This window comes from Odontomachus brunneus, unplaced genomic scaffold (assembly GCF_010583005.1).
Source record: "Odontomachus brunneus isolate Ranch 3 - 2012 unplaced genomic scaffold, Obru_v1 Obru_scaffold_013, whole genome shotgun sequence".
NCBI classification, from domain to species: domain Eukaryota; kingdom Metazoa; phylum Arthropoda; class Insecta; order Hymenoptera; family Formicidae; genus Odontomachus; species Odontomachus brunneus.
In genome coordinates, this window is record NW_022639463.1 from 3,155,404 (window position 1) to 3,168,756 (window position 13,353).

At 39.3% G+C, this 13,353-nt stretch overlaps 1 protein-coding gene across 6 annotated transcripts in view; it reads left to right on the top strand.

Annotated features, from left to right (window-relative positions):
- The first annotated feature begins 3,436 nt into the window (after positions 1-3,436).
- The window catches only part of LOC116841130 (neuroglian), a 15,424-nt gene continuing 5,507 nt past the window's right edge, over positions 3,437-13,353 (top strand). Inside the window, exons 1-7 of one of the 6 annotated variants that reach the window (XM_032808697.1) lie at positions 3,437-3,697; positions 4,894-4,971; positions 7,898-8,030; positions 9,502-10,917; positions 11,409-11,872; positions 12,160-12,516; positions 12,691-12,949. In XM_032808697.1, coding sequence (XP_032664588.1) covers positions 4,911-4,971; positions 7,898-8,030; positions 9,502-10,917; positions 11,409-11,872; positions 12,160-12,516; positions 12,691-12,949 — 2,690 coding nt within the window. In that variant the 5' untranslated portion in view covers positions 3,437-3,697; positions 4,894-4,910. Of the gene's footprint in view, positions 3,698-3,750; positions 4,072-4,098; positions 4,306-4,360; positions 4,538-4,581; positions 4,723-4,893; positions 4,972-7,897; positions 8,031-9,501; positions 10,918-11,408; positions 11,873-12,159; positions 12,517-12,690; positions 12,950-13,353 lie in introns of those variants that run through there. The other 5 variants (XM_032808700.1, XM_032808698.1, XM_032808695.1 and 2 more) reach the window with 5 other exon arrangements.

Below are 13,353 nucleotides of genomic sequence, written 5' to 3' on the forward strand. Positions count from 1 at the left end.
AAATTTTGTGAATCGGCAGTTCCTCGTGCTATTTTGTGGAAGAAGAAGAAAGTTAGCATCAAATGTCAAAAGCCGTAAATTTCAGATAACGTTTGCATTGAGTTCATAAGCGTAAAAATAAACAATGCGACTGTCTTTATCATAGATTGTATATTTATATAAAAAATAACGTTATCTGAAATTTACGGCTTTTGACATTTGGTACTGTTACGTCCACGATAGATAACTATATAGAGAAATTTGAAAGTAGTGAAATCAGTGACTTACGTGAACGGTCAACAGAGTGATGATTCCGCTTTTGGGTCACTCAGCTTTTCACCGAGTTTACCCTGGGTCTCCGGAGCCTGGCGAAACGATTGATGAATCTGGCGAAAAATCAGCGGTGCTTGTTCTCCTGGCTCGGTCTCGGATGTTCCGATACTACGCGAGTTGATGCGGCCCGCGATTCAGAATTTTGATTTCGCAACGTTTGAAATATGAAGGGTAGGCAAAAGTAATTGCAACACAGTCGGATTTTACGACTAAGTATAATATTCTGAATAAGTACGCGAAAGCTACCAGAGACTAATTATGAGAAGAAAATAATTGCCTTCTCTACAAATGCGCGCGTTTTTATATGTCGCTTTGTCGCTGAGAATCGTTCTCCGATTGGTCCATGCAGTTATGGCGAGGGAAGAGATTCATTCCTTTGCATGATGTCACCTCGTCGGTGTCCTAAATGGTGTTTGGGATTCGGCTTTCATGCTCCTGTTTATGTTAGCTTATCGCACTAAGCGATAACGGTTTCTTTAGGTCGATCCGTCGATTTCAACACTCTCCAGCAGCACGCAGCATTCGGCATTTTAATTATAATGTTTTAACGCTCGCGAATATACATATGCGCACGTACTTACATCTAGTAACATAGGGATAAAATGTCTAGTGATGTCTGAAATCAGATAAGTCGGCCTCCCGGTCTATAATAATATATTATTAATGTTTTAAAATAGATCCGGACGTTACAGTACTAACTTTCTTCTTCTTCTTCTTCCATAAAATAGCACGAGGAACTGCCGATTCACAAAATTTAGTGTTAACCTCTGTTTCCATAACTTGTCATTCACTCCCGTGATGTTTAGTTTTGACACCGTGATATATAACTTGTCACAACTCTACATTTCTGGTTGCTTTCCAACAAGAGACACAAGTCGACACAAATATCATTCTATCTTTGGGTCCTATCTTTCCAGTTACGTTTTGTGTATTACACAAAACCAGTTTATTGGTTGTATATTATCTTACAAGATATTTTAGATAATATGCGACCAATAAATATAATGGTTTTGTGTACGTATGTGTCAAGATGTGTTAAGCAATCGGAAAGCACCCTTTGTTACTCACTAAATGTCGAACAAAGATAGAATGATGTTTGTGTCGACTTGTGTCTCTTGTTGGAAAGCAATCTCTGTACACTTTCCCGTCCGATAATGATATTAATCTTGAGAAATAAATTTATGGATCCTAAGAATTTTTGAACGTTGCCAACGCTTTTTTTTATCGATTTTGTCCGCTTATCCGGATTAGGGAAAAGGATTTTTTCCTGAGAAAGAACTACTTCTCATGTACAAAGTATAAAGTTGAAATATAAAAATAGGTATGTATATACTTATTAATTTACTAATTAACGCATTATATTTCTAACGATATTTGTGAGTAATTCGTATATTTAAATTTTACTAACCTGAAATTGTGCGAAGAAAGAATAGTTTATAATCTTATTGCCTACTAAACAGTAATTACCGGTAAACTCATAAATATCGTTAGAAATATAATGTACGTTAATTAGTAAATTAATAAGTGTATACGTATCTATTTTTATATTTCAACTTTATACTTTGTACACGAGAAGTAGTTCTTTTTCAGAAAAAAGTTCTTTTCTCTAATCCGCTTAGTGCGCAGACAGCAAACACCAGAATCTGATTAGGCTAGGGGATTTTTTAAAATAAAATGATTGAGTTTCACTGTTCGGTCGAATTACAAATCCGACGACTTCGCGGAAACACCTTCAATTTATCGCACAACATTGAGTTCTCATAAATCATGAAAATACTAGATGCTTGTGCTTATCATATTTCTCGGCTGTAGTGAAACTAATTCGTATTAACTCCAACTCGAAGGGTGGGATCTGATTGACCACGGTACAATTGGATATAGATTGTAATGATTGGTTCGACCTGGTAATTCACTAGATAATTCTTTGCATCGGTTGATTGTGTCCAATCGTACCGTGGTCAATCGGGACGCTAAACACCCGATATACGTCGTACGACGTATATTATACTAATATTAGCTTTAAAAGTCGGTATTCATAGACTAAATCCCGAATCACAATAGGTGTAGTAAGCTTTAAGCCTTAAGAAATTGACCAATTACAATCGATTATTCTCCTCAAATTTGACTGTGATTGGTCAATTTCTTAAGGCTTAATGCTTACTAAACCTATTGTGAATAGGGACTAAGGGGCGCCGCACACAATTGACACAACAGTAACGTAAGACGTACCGTAAAAATGGACCAATTACAATCGAGTATTCACAAAAATGGCGACCTTACGGTTCGACGATAGTCAAAGCAATTGGTCAATTCTTACGGTACTGTTATGTCAATTCGTGTGCAGCACCCCTAAGGACCAATTGTCCCAACCTCTTGGTAAGTTACCTTACAGGTAAATCGTGTGTCCGTCTCTGTCTAATTTGAAGAAAAAAAGACGTATAATTTAACTGTCAGGTAGCTTACCAAAAAGTTGGAACAATCGGTCCTGAAGGCTGGGTTATGATGGCCATAATCCGTTAACATATGCCGGAACCGTAAAAAATTGACCAATCATAGTCGAATTATAGAAGAATAATCAACTGTGATTGGTCAATATTTTACAGTTCCGGCATAAGTTAACGGATTACGGCCATTATAAACCAGCTTTTAGTCAAAGATAAGTTTTCTCATTGGACCATCGGCTATTCTTTGGGCTGCGTTCCAAAATTCTATTCGATGAGTATAGTACATTTAGTTGACCAATAAGAATAAAGATAACTAGAATTTCTTTATCATGATTGGTCAATTAAATGTACCTACTCACCGAGTAGAATTTTGGAACGCAGCCCTTAAGTTCATTTGCAGGATTCACATCGCGTTCGATGTCCGACGTACGATGTCCGATATCCAATAGGAGAACAATTTTCCAATGAAGAGTTGAATTCTCTATTAGGAAGATGTTCTCCTATTGGATATCGGACGTCGTACGTCAGACATTGGACGCAGTATGAATCCTGCAATTGTGTCTAAACCGTCTTGTAATCTACTGTACCGTTAAACTCAGCGAGACAGGTTAGCCAACGGTTTCGACAGATGGCGCTATCGGCACGTCGCGCGCGCTATAGCAAAGATTCCCGCGTATCGCAGTCCCTCTTGACATCGGCAGTAGGTGACTTCGGCACGACGGAGCGTGTATACAATACTATCGACATACGCACACATACATCCCATGCGCAACGCGCTTTGTACACACGCACACACAACGGCACGATTCAGTAGCAGTACCGTACGGCGACTAGTCACATCTCAGAGTCGGTGGTTTCGTAGTTTTTCGATGATGCCTTGGTGATAACGACATTCCCACGACACTGCAACGAGCTGCCGCCGCCGCCGCACGTCCGGATCGGTAAGTAGGCAATTGATAATACGCGCGATCGTCCACGCCCAACGGCAGATCGGTATCGCGAGAGAGGTCGACGCAGAGTGACGACAACGAGGCGTGGACGCACGGCGGCGAAGCGACGACGGCTCTAGCGACGACGTCGGCGATCAATGCGACTCGGGTGTGCCCGCTCTTTTCTCCTCGTCCTGCCTTTCTGCCGTCGCCAGCGTAATTCGCGCGGTGACTTTAGCCTACCGTGTCCTGCCGGAAGGACGCGCGCGTCGTCGTCGCCGCAGTGGGACGCATATCGCTTCACCTCGCGTTCCTCGCGCCTCTCCTGCGTGTGCGAGAGCGACGGGCGGGCTCCGACGTGAGAAGCCGCGAAGGACGAGCGAGCGGTGAGATCATCGGGAGTGAGACGACGTTGTTATCGGTGTGCTCGGCCGAGCACGTTCGACACATTGGCACGTCTGACGAAGATCGAGCTCTTCTATTACTTTCTATCACCTGTCATCATCCCCGATCGGGATTTGTGCCGCGGCTCGCTGCCGGAGTCAGCGGAGATCGCGCGACACCGACGATATCCGTCGTGTGTGTTATATATATATATATATATATATATATATATACGTGTACGTAAGCGGAATATGCCGTTTATTATATTCAGTAGGCCGCCTTTCGCACTTTTCCGCCTTCCGTCTACGCGAGTGCACACGCCCATTTCTCGCGTCTCCATTAGTAACCACCTTGTGTCTTCGCTGCTCTCCGCACGTTCCGGCGAATTTGAAAAATTGATAATTGGGTCACAACTTCGATTTCGGAGGGGGCGAGTTGGGAGCCGAGCGCAAGCGCGCATTACATCTCGTACGTGTGTGTGTGTATACGCAATTTTGTGTTTACCGCAACGGCTGAGGTGCGATATAGGGTGCACGACCGCGGAGTGATGCAAATTTAATTAAACAGAGAAGTAATGCCGTGAAATTGAAGCTTCTTGTCGTATCTCGAGGAACATCGTGACGCGTACGATACGGAAAAGTGTGCGAGGCGTGGTAAGATTCGCGATTATCGGTTTCACGGGAATCAGGAGAATTTGTTAATTAGAGCGACAGAGTGTACGACGGGGTTTCTGTCGCGCGGCGTAAGCAAAGTTGCACACGATTACACGTGTCTCGGCAGATGATTTTTTATTAGCCCTTAATAACGAAATACTGTGTTTGTAGATTTTTTCAGATACAGAATGAACATGAGGCTCGCCGTGTGCATCCTTTCTACACTGGTTCTCCAAGTGTCGGCTATAAGTAAGTATGAGAGCTTTATTCGTCCCTTGTGGTCGCTTTTGAACCGCTAAAGCTTCTGGTTACTCGCCGTGGTAAACTCTTGATCTTTTCTTTATCAGGAAATTTCTCCTTTATTGAGAAATTTTTCAGATTCTTGAATGGTGACATCAGAAGCAAGGAAATGCATGCTAGAAATTCTTACAAAGTACGTCGAAATAAAAAATTATATCCAAAAAATGATGCTTGCAATCGATTGAGCGCACTTCCAAAATACTACCAACACTTTCTTTTTGCTCTCTAACAATCAATAAATAATCGGAAAAAGTAACGTGATACGTAATCTTTTTTTCAATCTACATCTCATTATTTTGTTAATTTTATGGTTTATTTATTGATTGCTAAAGCAAAAGGAAAGTTTGGAGTATTTTAGGGATGTGCTTAAATCGATTGCAAACGTTATTCTCTTTGGATATATATCTTCTTATTCCGATATACTTCTTTGGATATATATCTTCTTATTCCGATATACTTTGTAGAAGTTTTGGGGATGCACTTCCTTGCCCTCTGATGTCATAAATCAAGATGGCCGCCGCAAGCAGTCAGGAGTCTTAAGGCATCTGTAGTGCGATTCTGTAACTCGTTATTGCAGTTAACGACAGTGTCGTTATCGTTGCGCAGCTTTTCTACAGTACGAAAAAGCTGCGCAATGATAACGAAATTGTCGTTAACTGCAATAACGAGTTAAAGAATCACACTACTGGTCCCTCGTCGCGGGACTCTCGATTGATGATGTCAGAAGCAAGAAAGCTCGTGCCCAAAAATTGTTCATAAAATGAACTTTGAGATCGATTGGACACATTTATAAAATATTTCGAAGACTTTCCGTTGCAACAATCAATAGATCACCGTAAAACTAACATGACATTCAACCTTCCTTGTCAGTCTACCTTCCCTCACGATTTTGTCCCATTAATTTTACGGCTACTCATTAATGGTTAGAGTAAAAAGGAAAATTTAAAAAAGTAAAAAGAGTAAAAAGAGTTTCTGGAAATTTTATAAATATATATTTATAAATTATTATAAATTTATAAATATTTATTATAAATTATAATATTTATAAATACTAATATTATAAATTATAATATTTATAAAGTATTTTATAGATATGTTCAATTGATCACACAAGTGTCATTTTATAGACAGAATCTTTTATTTTGATGTATTCCACAAAACTTTTGGGCACGTTTTCTCTCATTTTATAACGTCATAGATCAAGATGTTCGCGGCGAGTAGCCGAAAAAGATCTTTGTACCGCGCTATGAACTACGATAGATCCAACTATTAAACTTGTGCCTTCTGATTTTTTAATTATAGTACGTGTCCCGGATATTATAGAAGGTGAAAGAGACATTACTGAAGTTGTTATTAGTAATTCTGCTTTGTGTCACAAGTAAAACTCTCATTCACGCAAGACTCTCTTGTGTCGAACAAGTTTTGTACACAGAGATACCATTATTTCCATACAATCACACTTCTCCATGTACATACATATATGTATCTGAGTTATATGTATACTTTCATATTTTTCTGTGTGTTCACACATGCATATTTGTGTGTAGATGACACCCCATCTTTCGCCAAGGCGTACACAAAATTTTACAAAATTATTCCTCTGCGACTTTGGCTGCTTCGTTGCGCGATATGGAAAACGCTATAAACTGTAGGATTATATTAGATCCTCTCAACACTTTATCTTCATTAATTAATTATCTATGAGTGTGTTTATACGTGTATCATGAAAAACATTGATTTCTTTTCGACATTATATGTAGCTTTACGATTATTATTTTAATGTGGCATATACGCTGGGTAATTCTTAAATTAATTCACCTTTAAAAGTTGATTTATAGTGAAAAATCGCGTTAATTCTTAATTTAATTCAGACTTGAAGTTAAAAATCATTAAAATTATTCTTCATGGAGTAAGTTCATTACATCAAGTGTTTTGTAAATACATCTCTTGCCGTTTTTCTCTCTTTTTTTTTTACATTACATTTGTAAAGGCAGGTAAGATGGAACATTTTTTAAAAGTCATCAAAAAAAAGTTAAAATAATCTTTTTTTCTTTTTCAAAAAAATTTACATAAATTTTTAGTTTGGATTTTCTGTGAAGTTAACAGAAATAAAACCTAATTTTAAAATTTTCTTAGGAAAAGAAAAACAAAAAAGAAAAGTAATGGCAATTTTATATTTTCCTAAAGAGTGTCGAGAGCTATTTGACATAAAGTGCACGATTGTCACGTTATTGTGGAAACAAAAATAATCAGGGTTGGGTGTTTACGCGTAAATTGTGATAAATACGTGTAACAAACCATGTATGAGATGTCATCTGTGTAGATAAAGAATGGATGTTTAAAGGACGTATGACTTGCTCAAAAATTAATTGGAAGAAGTTAATATTTTCGTTTAATTTTTAGAATCGCGTGATATATATTTATGAACGTTGTTTTCTAGTTAGAGTTCACAAAATTCTTTAGTTACACATTCTTGGCTACAGAAAATTAATTTACAAATCGTACAACAAAATGAAAATTTCTTGCAATTTATCTCTTTTAAATATTACATTTATAATTAATATCCAAAACAGATAACAGATAACTGTATCAGAATTTAATTGCTCTTTTCTGCATATTGTAATATAATTTACAATATTTTGTATAACTTACATTGTTCACATGAAAAACGACCGTATATACATTACGTGAAAATGCGTAGACAATTCGCATAATCTTGAAGACTGCGGCACAACCCTGAAAATAATTAAGATACTCTATCTTGCCCGCATGTTCCATCTTGCCCGCTCTTCCTCTATGTCTCTTTTACTAGCTCAACTTCGCCTCGATGCTTGCGCTATATTGCTGTAAATCTAATAAATTACTTGTTTGTTAGTTCAATCGCCGCCACGGATATCTAAACAGCCACCGACAGATGAGCAATTGTTTCAAGTGAGTCAAAAGAAGATCAATGAGAACGATAAGCCGTTCCTGATCGAATGCGAAGCGGAGGGCGAACCAGCTCCAACGTATGTATTCTCTTCTTTTGTCTTTATCTTTATTATGAATGAAAATCTTCCTTTTATCTTAACTTTTCTTCTATCTTTACTTATTTTGTGTTTCGTCTCATGTCTCGTGTCATCTCGTCTCTGTTCATCTTTTACTTATATTTTTATTTTCATTTTACTTCTATTTATCCTTATGTTTTTACGTTATTCTGTACAATGCGTAATTTTTCAATACTATTAAACAATGCTCACCTACCGGCTGCACAGGACAGGGTATTACGTGATTACGTTCTGGAACGAAGTTGAATGCCGTTGAAGAGCGGAAAATGTACTTTGGCGACATTTCATTCATAAAGTTTCGTTGCACTTACGTCCGGCTTATATGCAATCCCTCTTTCTTATGTAGCCTAGAGACGTCGGCGCAGCTGTTCTTAATTAGAAAGATGACATCATAGCTTTAGGATGTATGAAATAATCATCACTGGTACCAGGACGCTTGACTAACGCTTAGGGTTGTAGGCGAGAGCAGTTTCTCATAAACCGGGTGAATTCGGAAAAAGATAAATTTGTCGAATAAATAAAGAGAATTCTGATGTCGGATTTGTCATTATTGTTCTTCGGCTGCATCGACTTCGTGTCGACTTTGCGTTCTCTTTGAATGAAACATTCGGCCGTACTTTCTATATTATTTTGAGTGAAATTTTCACTCATAAAGAAACGTTTGAGTCGTTCAAACTCTAGTAACTTTCATTCATGTAGTGTAAACTCTTCACTTTGAATCATTGAATGAATGACTTATTCTGGAAATTTAAAGTTAGATCTCTGGTACACTTTACTGTTACTGGAACAAAATAAACAATTTGTGTAATCGATTGAAATATTAGAGTATTTTCATTATCGTTTAGAGTGAATTTCTTCATTTATTCTTTGAATAAAAATCCACTCTAAGAGATTTAAAGATTATACAACAATGTCTTATGACTATGAATATGACAAAAAGTGAAAAATTCATTGTAATCGATTGAGACATTCGCTTTAATGCCCGTTTCGAAGCGTCTGTTAATTAATCTTTAAATTAAATTTAAATTTTATTTAAGTCAAATTCCACAACATTTGTTTAATTTTAACTACCGATTAAATTCCAATAGTGATTGGTTAATTCTGATTAACTCTCCTTAATATCAAATACGATTGGTCAAGTCCAATGGAATAACTAGTCAGTTAAGTTAACTGGAGGTTATGGAACTGGGCTCAGATTAAGATTTAACCAACGTTGGTAGAAATGTGCATAAGTTTGAGTTAAACATTCACTCTTGAGTTAAATATTATTCCGAGTGACCTGTATCTTTACTACCGCCACTAGTTCTGAATAAGATTTCACTTCAGGAAGTGTAGAGAATATCGAAGCGTATCTTATTACGGCTAAGAATGCAATGCTAAGAATACGTCGGGATTCCGATTTCTCATATAAATAGATTGTCGTACGCAACAGGTATTATTGGATCAAAAACGGTAAAAAGTACGAATGGACTTCGTATGACGAACGCATCGCTCAGCAGCCCGGTAGAGGTACTCTGGTGATCTCGAAACCGCAAGATGAAGATCTAGGGCAGTACCAATGTTTCGCGGAGAACGAATGGGGTATAGCCACGTCGAACTCGGTATTTGTGCGGAAGGCCGAGTTGAATTCGTTCAAAGAAGCAGATCCGGTGTCTGTGGAAGTGAACGAGGGCATACCGTGGAAGCTCACTTGCCACCCGCCCGATGGCTGGCCTAAGCCGAACGTATATTGGCTGATTCAGGATAAGAACGGTGCCATCAAGTCGATCAACAACTCGCGCATGACCCTGGACCCAGAGGGGAACCTGTTGTTCAGCAATGTGACGAGAGATGATGCTTCAGACAACTTTTACTACGTCTGTGCCGCCACGTCTGTGTTCAGGAACGAATACAAGTTAGGCAATAAGATCATTTTGAACGTGCTATCGACAGGTGCGTCCGCCAGCCAGAACAAGCACCAGCCTACGAGGCAGTATGTCAGCAGAAAGAACGAAGTCGCCCTACGCGGCAAGACGATCGAGCTGTTCTGCATATTCGGCGGCACACCGTTGCCGCAGATTATTTGGAGCAAGAACGGCGAACGGATCATTACGAATGATCGGGTCACTCAAGGGAACTACGGCAAGTCGCTCGTCATCAAACACGTCAATTTCGATGATCAGAGCACGTATTCCTGCGAGGCGTCGAACGGAGTGGGCACAGCGCAGTCGTACTCCATCAACTTACAGGTGATGGCGATACCATACTTCACCCTCGAACCGGAGATCGTGAATGCCGCGGAGGACGAGGTCGCAGTGATCAGATGTGAAGCCAGCGGAGTACCTGTACCGGAGATTAAATGGATCTACAATGGCAAGCCGTTGTCCGAGGCGCCGCCAAACAACAGGAGGAAGCTCACGTCGAATTCTATCACCATCGAGAGACTGATGAAAAATGACACGGGCAATTACGGCTGTAATGCCACCAATTCGCTGGGTTACGTTTACAAAGATGTGTACATAAATGTGCTGGCACTCGAGCCAGAGATCACGCAACCGCCCATGGACATGAACACGGTCGACGGGAAGACCATACAGATCACGTGTCGTGTCTTCGGGGCGCCCAAACCGGAAGTCAAGTGGGTCAAGAACGGACAGGAGTTGACCGGCGGTCGTTACAAGACGCTAGACTCAGGAGACTTACAGATCGAGAGTGTGACGTTCTTGGACGCGGGTACTTACACCTGCCACGCTTCCAACAAATTGGGCACGGCAGACGCGTCCGCCGACTTGTCGGTTAAAGAGCATACTAGAATCACCGATGAGCCGGAGGATTACGAAGTTGCTGCAGGAGCCACTGCCACATTCAGGTAAAATCTTCTAGAAAAAGAAACGAAGAGGTGTTTCGAGGTGTATTTTAATATACTTTAAGACGGTATAATTAGGTTATTCATTTTTTAATTGTATACAGTTGTTGCTGTAATATTAACGTAAAGCTATCACACTGACAGATTTCTGCTTTGACACATCGTTTCCACTTCTTTGAATAATCAATAAACAAGAAATCAATAACGCATATGTTTAGAAAATCTTAGTAACCTAATTACATCGCGTGTGCTAAGGCTATCGGTTAGCGTACATCTTATGGCCGTATCACACTAAGTATTAGAGATTGAAGATTGGGAGAATTAACTAATTGTGACAAAATGAGTCGAAATAAAAATTAGTCGATTCGTCAAATTCTAATCCACAATCCTTCATCTCCGATACCCGGTTTGTTACGAGTTTTACGAATACAATAGAAGAAAGACTTACAATTCCGAGAAGTCTTGATTATAATATTCCCTTATGACTTGTGTAGATGCAACGCCGTCACGGATTCCAGTCTAACTCTGACTATAGATTGGTACAGCAACGGTCAAGCGATAGAATTCGAGATGGATCCGAGGTTCATACGCAGCACCGATTATTCCTTGATGATCACGAAGACTATTGAGCTGGACTCCGGTGTCTATACATGCGTCGCGCGCACTGAACTAGATGAAGCGAGAGCACAGGCGACTCTTATCGTTCAGGACGTACCTAATGCGCCAAGACTGGACAGTAGAATTACTTGTGGGTCTCATGAGGCATCTGTTACTTGGATGCCTATGGGAGACAATAGAGCTCCCATCTTGCGCTACACTATCCAATATAACACCAGCTTTGCGCCAGATACTTGGGAGATATCCAAGGACCATGTACCGGCCACCGCTCAGAACGAAATTGTGCCTATGTCACCTTGGGCTAATTATACGTTCCGTGTTCTCGCATGGAATAAAATAGGTAAGATTTGCCGCCTTTAGAAATCAAAGAGTCATTCCGTCAGGAAAGAAGTTTCCTGAGATTCGTTTCCATGTCGATCTATGTAAACTCTGATGATTTTCACCAAATTCGGATTAAATTAAAATGTTTTTTACTCCTTTTAATAACAAAATGTCTTTTATTTTTCACGTTGACAACTTTGCCGGTTGATTTTAATCGTCAGTTAGCTTAACGAGAATTTGATGGAAGTAACTATGAATTAGAAAGTAATTTGTTATAAATTAATGAATTCTATTTTTTTACGACAGGCGTATCTCTACCATCACCGCACAGCGAGATTTGCACCACTTTACCGGATGTCCCTTACAAAAACCCTGATAATGTAATGGGTAAGGGTACAACGCCTCAGAATTTGGTGATCACATGGACGAGTATGCCACAGATAGACCACAACGCCCCTAGATTTATGTACAGAGTGTATTACAAGAGAGACATACCAGGCGAGCAATGGATTATAGTTGATATAAACGATTGGAGGAGGAACAGCTTGCAAGTGGACAATCAGCCTACTTATCAGAGATACAAGATTAAAGTCGTCGCGATCAACGAAAAAGGAGAGAGTAAAGCCGCAGCCAGTGAAGTCACCGGATACTCCGGAGAAGACCGTAAACTGTTAATTAAGCTACTTCGATGCTTCATTTTAGATCAATATAGTATTACAATATTATAGTAATAATTATAATATTGTAATACTATATATAATTAGGATTGCTGATTATGTCCGCTATCAGGCATATTCAAGTATTACTAGTTTTGCTTATAAAATTATTTTATTTCAGAACCCTTACAAGCACCTGGTAATTTTACATTGAATCAAGTGAAGTCTAGCACAAGTGCCCTGCTGTCATGGAGTCCGGTGTCGGAAGAATCGGTAAGGGGCGAATTACAAGGGTACAAAATTCAAACGTGGACAGAGAAGGAAGGTGAGAAAGGAATGCGCGAGATTGACATTCGCGGTGGAAGTGTTACGCACGCGGAGATCAACAAATTTGTGCCGTACAGCAAGAATTTCGTGAGGATACTCGCTTACAACGGCAGGTAATAAGATAGCGGATGTATATATTGCCGTGAATCTCTATATGCTTCTCGTAATCAAATGTATGGTAATAATCAGGGTTGGGAACGTTACTTTTTAAAAGTAACGCGTTACCGTTACCGTTACTTGCGGTAAAAAGTAACTCGTTACCGTTACTCGTTACTGATTCTAAAAAGTAACGCGTTACCGTTATTTGAAAAGTAACGATAAAAAAATCGTTATTTTCCGTTACTTTTGTAAAAAAAAAAAGTTAAAATCGGCATATAAAACGAATAGTAGAAGAGACAGTACATAAATTATACATATATAAAGACAAAATATAAGATATTTAAGCGGGAAGCACACATTATTGCATAACGACATAAAGCCCATTTTACATTAGTCGCAAGTCGCAAAGAAATTGACT